Source organism: Rosa chinensis, chromosome 7 (genome assembly GCF_002994745.2).
Source record: "Rosa chinensis cultivar Old Blush chromosome 7, RchiOBHm-V2, whole genome shotgun sequence".
Taxonomy (NCBI): Eukaryota; Viridiplantae; Streptophyta; class Magnoliopsida; order Rosales; family Rosaceae; genus Rosa; species Rosa chinensis.
In genome coordinates this window covers 47,348,428-47,357,473 of record NC_037094.1, presented here as the reverse complement: position 1 = coordinate 47,357,473, position 9,046 = coordinate 47,348,428, and the positions used below count along the sequence as shown (strand labels likewise).

General features: G+C 34.9%; 1 protein-coding gene across 1 annotated transcript; it reads right to left on the bottom strand.

Annotated features, from left to right (window-relative positions):
- Nucleotides 1-307: 307 nt before the first annotated feature.
- Nucleotides 308-2,275, bottom strand: LOC112179413 (jacalin-related lectin 3). The gene is made up of 3 exons (XM_024317817.2): nt 1,860-2,275; nt 1,036-1,527; nt 308-807 (listed from the first exon to the last, which is right to left on the bottom strand). The coding sequence occupies exons 1-3, from the start codon at nt 2,178-2,180 to the stop codon at nt 502-504; spliced, it is 1,119 nt and encodes a 372-aa protein (XP_024173585.1). The 5' UTR covers nt 2,181-2,275; the 3' UTR covers nt 308-501.
- Nucleotides 2,276-9,046: the final 6,771 nt, after the last annotated feature.

The window sequence follows — 9,046 nt, the reverse complement described above, 5'->3', positions numbered from 1 at the left end:
TAGTATAATACAAACTTGTTAGTGCAAGTGGGCATAATACATTTGATCTGGGTATACGGGGAATTAACCCTTTAAAAAAATCTGCTTTTGTTCAAAATTTTAGATTTTATTGTGTTTGGCAAATAAATATAAAATAGCTTTAATTGAAAGTTATAGGTCAGTGGCAGCAGATTTTAGAAGCAGCCTAGAGGTTGATTTTAGAAGCTGTTGTAGATCAAAACACACTTTATAGTTGTTTTATGTATTGACAGCACTTGGAAAAATATTATTTACCAAACAAAAAACTGTTTTAATTCACAGCTGATTATTCTCACAACACAGCAGCAGCAATTTTTTTTAAAAGTCACAGCAATCCCAAACTAGTCCTTTCACTCGATCTTAAAATAAATAATCACAAGCTTATTAATGTGCACTCAACATTTGTAAGAGTGAGGTTTAGTGATTTGAACCAAGGTACCAACCCGATTGCATAGAATATATGAAACCCTTATTAATGTGCACTCAACATTCCAAAACTTTGGAAAGATACTTCCGAATTATCCGAAAGCGTTTTCTCTTGTGAGCATAGGATATATGAAACCCGACTGCATCTAGGTACGAACCATTTCTTCCCTTCAAACCAACAATTTTCTCTCCATCTTTTACCCTGAATGTAAATGGTGTGCCTATTTCAACTCCAAATGGTCCATATGACCTTTTGTTGGTCTCAAATTTGAGCGAGCGTAACACCTCTGGTGCCATCCCGGGTACAGAAGAAGAGTATCCACTGACACTAACCAGAAACTCACTTGGGTATTCCAACTTTATCTGCATATCATTTGAAAAGAAAAGAAGTTGAGATTTTTATTTTGAATTTTTCGTTTAGATACAATTCACAATATCTTTCTGTTTTCATATTGTATTTCTCAAACTTATAACTTATGAATTTATGATAATTTGATATTTAAGTGAGAATTCTTGAGTTCGACTCAAAGAGAATAGGTTAACGAAGAATATATCTTTGATTTATCAAAGTGAGCTTAATTTGAAGCTTACCTCAACGGTACTTAGGTTTTGGTGGAGGTGATTGCCCCCATAACCTCCATGCTTTCCGGTTTTAACAAGCTTATCATTCATATCATATGCCACACATATGGAGTCGATGCATTGGCCAAAAACAAGTGTTATTTCTCTTACGCCATCATAGACTCCATCATCCCAAGGATCTCCGCCGGCCACTCCTCCATAAAGTTCTGACGGTATCGAGCTCTGTTGGACTCTCCGAAAGAGTTTACTCTTGGGAGCAGGAGATATATGAAACCCAACTGCATCTAGGTACCAACCATTTCTTCCCATCAAGCCAACAATTTGCTCTCCATCTTGTACTCTGAAACTAAAGGGATTGCCTACTAAAACTCCAAACGGTCCAAATGACCTTCTATTGCTCTCAAGTTTGAGTGATCGCAACACTTCTGGTGCCATCCCGGGTACCGAACAAGAGTTTCCACTGACGCCAACTAGGAACTCTTCTGGGTACTCCAGTTTCACCTGTATATTATTTATAAAATTACAATAATTATATATAAAATTAAAAAAAATAAAAATAAACTTAAGATTTTCTATTAGATATACATATTGCAAAATATGATTGATATCTATATGGTAGATATCTTTCTGTTTCAGTCAAATCTAATAATCTATGATATATACCTTTTCAAAAAAAAAAAAAAAAAAAATCTATGATATATACATATCGAATTTCTCTTAAGTTTAAGGTGGAGATATATATGTTTGCATGTATCATGGAATTGTGACTAAGAAAATACTGATCCACACATTATCCTATTTCTTTGTTATAGAGAGCTTAACTTGAAGCTGACCTCGACAGTAGTAAGGGGCTTATGGAGGTGACCGCCCCCGACACCTCCATGCTTTCCGGGTTTAACAAACTGACCATCTTTGTCATATGCCACACTTATGGAGTCGATGCACTGGCCATAAACCAGAGTGATTTCTCTGACGCCATCATAGATTCCATCATCCCAAGGACTTCCACTAGTTAACCCTCCGTAGAGTTCCGACGTCCGTACTGAGCTGTTGTTCTTCTCACCACCGCGGCCAGAAAGCTCATTAACGCTAGAACCTTCCTCTCCCCGCATGCAAGTTGTACAAGAGAAGCTGAGGGTTGGGGTGGTGAACATGGTTGCTGTTAGCTAGCTAGACCCTGAATAAAGCAAACTGGTCGAAAACTGGTCGATACTAATGGAGAGGTTGATATATGTCATGTATGTATGAGCAATAAGAAAGAACAAATTCTTTAAATAAAGTGAGGGCTTGGTTTTCCACAAAGCAAAGTGGTCGATACTAAAGGAGAGGTTGATATATGTGTCATATAAGCATGAGCAATAAGAAAGAACAAACTGCAGTAAAAAAAAATAAAAAAATAAATAAAAACAAACAAAGAACAAATTATTTAAATAAAGTGAGGGCTTTTCCACCTGTCTAATATTCTATAATAAAATAAAATTATCATAAGCGAAAGGCATTATTCTACTCATCCGCATAAAAATTCTACAATATTCTGGTTCATAGAATGTAAAATTAATGTATGACAAACATCGGAGTATACTAGACAAACTTATTAACCATGAAATATATCTCGACTCAACCGACCGCAAGGCAACAGTCTAGGGATGGTATTAAAACCCACAGGTAATTTTTCTTTTGGGGTGTCTGTTAACGGGTATGGGTATTAGTTTATAGGTATGGATAATTAACGGGAAATGCTCATACACCCCAAATCCACCAATATACTTCTCATACACCCCACCAACTTATTTTTATTCCCTTTTACACAAACCTTTTCTCCTTTTCTTCTCACCTACCCGTCTTATCAACTTTTATACCATTGGTACCTCTCCTTCCTCTCTCTCTCTCTCTCTCCGATCTTTGCATGTTTATGAGTAGATTTTTTTTTTCCTAACTTTTGATGAACTTGGTGGGCCCATCTTGAATTTATTTATTTAAATTATATACAGCTAGAACTTCATCCTTTCTTCAAAGGTAAACAGTTAATTTTCACTATCCATAATAGTATATTTAGATCGTATCTTGTCCAGACTAGATTTGGTCGCAAATTGTCAAAGATTTAGTAAAGAATTAGCAGAAGAACAAGAAAAATTGAGAAAAACAAAAGACTACCGATCGAGAAAGACTCTATAGAAGAACTCCATACTACTGGGATAGAATATTCCTGGTACAGAAGCATATTTATAAAGCTGAGAAAAAATTGAAGAATTAAAATTCATCTGTAAAGAGGAACAAAAACCTCTTGATTATTTGAGCATTGGTTAGATCCGCACATCACTGGTATCAGAGCTTGCTGAAAAAGCTCAAAAGGGGAATCCCTAATAGGAACAATGTCTGAATTAATATTAGAGAAGTTGAATTCTCTACCAAAATCTTCTGATGAGAAACATCAGAACCTGATACAAGAAATATCTAGATGTCGAGATTATCTAGAAAAAGTACCAGATATAATCGCCCAATTAGAAAAATTAGAGCACAAAATATATTATATCAAAGAACTTTCTAAAAGGGAAGAAGAGCAGCTAACAAGTGTTGGCAGAAAAATCAATGAACAGTGAGAAATGCTGGACTCTATGAAAAATATACTGAAGAATAAGAAAAAGCCTTCAGTAAAATCAAAGAAAGCTAATGGATTCAAACCATTAGAAAAACCTGAGAAGAATCATATGCCAAGCATGATTTTTCTAGAACCTTCTACTAGTCTAACTAGTATGAGGTATGAAAAACCAAAACACTTGGTAGCAAGAGATGTCAAGATGATGAGCATCTTTGGAAAAAAGAAAGGAGTACAACTCCTAAATACTGAAGAATTTGAATACAATGAAATTGAACAGGAGGTAAAAAACTCCGCAATTCTAAAATTAGATTTAACAAATCTATAAAAGAGGAAAGTATGAACTGATAGACAACCATCATTTCAAATTATTGAAATTTACCACTCGCTCTACAACAGGAGAAACAGATCTTTTGATGATCACTCCTCAAGAAGTTGTCAGAGCAAAGACAAAAAATTATCAATTCATGCACATTGGAGCAGTCCAAGTAGGCATAAAATTATCTGGCCCAAAGAAGCTACCAAAAAGTGCTAAAGTAGCAATATATGAAAGCAGAAAGACTGGAGATATCAGTCTAAAATTTGACGATCACAGAAAAAGTGACGTATGACTTGAAAATGTCAGGGTAAACAAAAATCATCTCAGGAGATGCTACAGCACTAGAGAAGCTAGTGTCAAATTCACTGTTGAAGAACCAACAGATCCTATTACTGAAGAAGAATTAGAAGCTGATCTAAATAGACAAGTAAATATGCTTAGAGCAAAAAAGCTCTATGAACTCTATGACGAATCAGAATCTTGCGAAAATACTGAACGATTAGAACAACTAATCGAAGAAATGAAAATTTTCAAAACAGGAAAGGAAAGAAAAGTCCTTCCTTATCAAGATATAGAAATGGAAGCCGAAGAAAGCTCCAATTCCAAAACTTTCATCATTAGAGAAAAGGGAAAACTAAAACTCCATGTGCAGAAAGCTCCTACAGGCAGAAAAAAAGAAAGAAATTCTCAAAGATTTGTCCCAGAAGACAATATGCCTAGGGTGCCAATCAGAAATTATGGTATATGGCTAATTCTAGATAAAGCTCTAGATAAAAGAAAAGTCATTGACCAATGGGTAGATAGCCTCATGATGGCTTCTGCTCTTACCCTTGGAAAGTTCGAAGCACCAGATCTTTAGGTGTACTATGAAACTACTCTCACTGGAGTAGCTAAAAAGTACTATTTGTCTTTCCAGGAGACTGCCAGAGGAAGAGACTGGCTAGAAGAAATAAAAAATTCGAAATCTCTATATGATTTTGCAGTACCCCTGTACGATCAATTCTGTGGAGATCTTTCAAATTTGAGTTAGAAGGCTAAAGAAACGGCCAAATCAAATATCTATGCTCTCAAAATTTGTGACATGAGATATTTTGAAGAATACTTGAATGAATTTCAAGAATACTAATGTACGATAGGTGAACTAGAAAATACTAATCTAGTAAACCTATTACACAGAAAACTTCCTAAACAATGGAGAACAGCTGTGAGAGAAAGCATAGTTGAAAAACCAATTGAAAGATTTTCAGTTGGAGGAATTATTTATAGAATCAGGCAATTACTGAAAGAACAATGCAAAGCAAATCTTAGAGCCAAAATGGCCAAGAAACAACTCAAAGGAGTTGAAAACTTCTGTCATGGAATACTGGATATGCCTACCAACTGGGGATGTCATGAATCCAAATTCAGAAGTAAGAAAAAAAGAAAAATATTACTCAAAAGGATTCAGAAAGAGTAATAAGAAAAAAGATTGGAAAATCAAAAAGTTTCAATTTCAAGAAACAACAGGATGAAGATCCAAAAAAGAAATTCTTCAAGAAAAAGAAAGATCACCAAAGCACCATCAGGATAAACAACTAGGAAAGAAAGCTTGCAGATGCTGGTTATGTAAAGCTGAAGGGCATTATGCCAATGAATGTCCGAAGAAAAATAAAAGATCTACAAAAGCTCTATTTGAAGAATACGAGCCTATAGTAGAAACAACAAATATGAAAGGCTATGAAATAGTTTATTCTGATGAAGAAGATGACGATAGGTCAGTTTACTCTGCCTGGTCTGAAGAAGAGTCTTCATCTGAAATAGATTCTGAAGTATAATACTTAGAATCAAGACAGATGAATGTCCTTAAAGTCAAAAACTGGGAAGAAAGCAAAACAGAAGCAATAACGTCTTCTTATCAAGTGAACCCTGGTACATTCATTTGTGACTACTGCCTATGTCACGAAAAGAATGGACTTCCTATGTTCTGTGAAGATTCAAAAAAGACTCATCACAAAGAATGCTTCATAGCCGAAGCAAGAAGAAAAACCAAGAATGGCCTTATCAACCAACTGGTAGAACAAGAATATGAAGAATTTTCAGTGAACAAAAGGAACAGAAGATAGACACTTTGTTCCAAGAACTTAGTGAATCTTCCTCAGAAATAAAGGAAGAAAAGATCGATAAAAATATAGAACTGGTTGAACCACCAGAAAATGTTCCAGAAGAATGCAAACCATTCATACCACAAGATTAAGCTCAGAATGAGCTACAATAATCGAAAATCGTCTCTACTAGTAGATACAGCAACTACATAGAGATTGGATTGAAATTCCCTGATCACAGAAAGTATCACCTACATGTATTTGTAGACAATGGATCAAGATTTACAGTTGCAAAAAGATTTGCAATTCTAGAAGAACTCTGGAAAGAAGATAAGAAAAGAATAGCTACTGGTGTCCAATTCGATGGAAGCCATTTAACCATGAACAAAGTAGCTAGAGATGTTCACATCACCATTGGTGGAGGAACATTTGTCATCAACACTCTTTGGCAATCAGAGGGCCAAGGATCTGATTTCTTGTTGGGAAATGATTTTATTCTCCAACAAAGTTTATTCAAGATGAAGAAGCTATAGGCTTCACAAAAGGAGATAGGGTGTTTTGGGCAGACAGACTTACCCAAGCAAAAAGTGTCGTAGGTCTAAACTTTACTACACAATATCAGAGATCGCAACGAAATAGTGGTGATCATAAGCCCTACAAACCGAAATTTGAACCTATGCTTCAAATTAAGCAACAAGAAGAATTGCTGATAGAAGAATCTACTGAATAAGAAGAAGAAGAAACTAGTGAAGACAAAGAAGCTAGTTTCATCCATGAACATAATCTCAAGCATTTCTAGAATAAGCTTGAATCTCAGAAAATTCCTACTCTTGATAAAATCAAGAAAAAGGTAGAACATAATATAGATGTCGACCCTCAGAAATTTTGGGAAAAAGACTCAATGGTCTGTGAATTAAGATTACATGATATGAATGCTATATGTCATGTCAAAGCCATTCCTCAGTATAAAGAAGAAGATAAAAAAGAATTCAAAAAAGACATTGAAGATCTCCTAAACAAGATATTAATTCAACCATCCACTAGCCTTCATCATGCTCCAGCATTCTACGTGAGAAATCATGTAGAAAATCTTAAAGGAAAAGCTAGAATGGTAATTGACTACAGAGATATCAACAAGAAAACCGTTAAAGACTGTTATCAAATTGCTCAAGTAAAAATACTGATCAACCAGCTCAGAGGAGCTAAAGTCTTTTCAAAATTTGATGCAAAGTCAGGGTTTTCGCAAGTCAAGATGCATCCAGATAGTGTTCCCCTCACTGCGTTTGGAACACCACAAGGACATTACGAATGGCTAGTAATGACCTTTGGCCTAAAACAAGCCCCTTCAATATTTTAGAGAAAGATGGATGACATCTTCACACATGTTGCTGAATTCTGCGTCGTCTACATTGATGACATTCTTTTCTTCTCCAAAAACATAGAAGAACACACGAAACACCTTCATGAGGTTGTAAAACTGATAGCTCAGCATGGAATTATTCTAGGAGAAAAGAAAATCTTCTTTATTTTAGATGAAGTTGATTTCCTTGGGATAAACATCAAGAACGGAGTAATAAAACTCTAGCCACACATCCTTGAGAAAATCTGGAAATTTCCAGATAAAATTCCTGATGCTAAGAGTCTAGAAAGATTCTTGGGAGTCTTCAACTATGGAAGGGATTTCATTCCAAAAATCTCAGGACTAACAACAATGTTATCTCCTAAAACAAGTTCCAAAAGAAAATAGAACTTCACAGAAGATGATGAAAAAATTGTGAAGCAGATAAAATCTCTCTTCAAGAATTTCCCTCCTCTACAACAACCAGAAGAGAATGATGAAATAATTCTCCAAACTGATGCTAGTGATAATTACTGGTCCCGTGTTGTTCTGGCAAAAACGCCTGAAACTAACATTGAAAAGATCTGTAAATTTTGTAGTGGCAAGTTCAGCCCTGCAGAACAAAATTATCCTACAGTAGAAAAAGAAATTTTGGCTGTCAAAACAATAATTTTAAATTCTCAAACTTTCCTTGGAAAACCCTTTATTGTACGCAACGATTTTGTTAGAGTAAAGAATTTTAATAATTTTAAACTTGATAAAGCTGTTGATAGAGGAAGATTAGCAAACTTGCTATTATTTCTTAACCAATATGATTATAATGTTGAATTAATTGCAAGAAACTAGAATTATCTTCCAGACGCCCTAACTAGAGAAATGACAATGTTCAGCAGAAGAGAAGGCGATGAAGGTCGCAATCCTAGAAACAGAAGAATTGGGAAAGAAACTGAAAACGCTGAGGAATCTAAAGAAAAAATCCTCAACGGTGCGTTTGGATGAGAAAATTATAAAATCCGTAGGAATTTTTAAATGATGGAATCTTTAATTCCATCAATCTAAAATTCCATTAATTGCAATTTCTATTGTTTGGTTGCATCTATTTAGGATTTGAAATGTGTAATAAATTAACAAAGTTTGAAATAAATAAAAAGATAAAATAGAAAAAAGTCTTGTTTTAGAAATAAAAATTGAATACTGCAAAGGAATTAGTAAATGACACATATTTTGGTGGAAATTGAAGTGAGGAATTTAAATAGCGAATTCCTTCGTTTTTTTTCCACTGAGAAATTTAAAATTTCCAATCTGATAATGCCAAACGAGGAAATTGGTTTTTAGGAATTATGAAATCCTCACTTTCAATTAAATTCCATCATTTTTTCCCTCATCCAAACACACTCCAAAGGTTTTCTGCTAGGTCCTAAAGGACTGGTGACAACTGATCAATCCCAGGGGAAAGGATTGGCTAGCCCGTCTCAAACGGCAGACGATAAAGGCTCATCAAGACCGTTCAAGGCTGTTGCTTTGCCAAAAAGCAAACCAACTCCGTCTGGAGTAATAAATACTTTTAATTATGAATTAAAAACTTTCGATGAACATGTGTTTAGAACTGGCAGGAGATTGGCATATCACCAGAAGGTTATTCTGGATATAACTTATAATATGCTTTTCAGGAAAGAAGCAGTGGT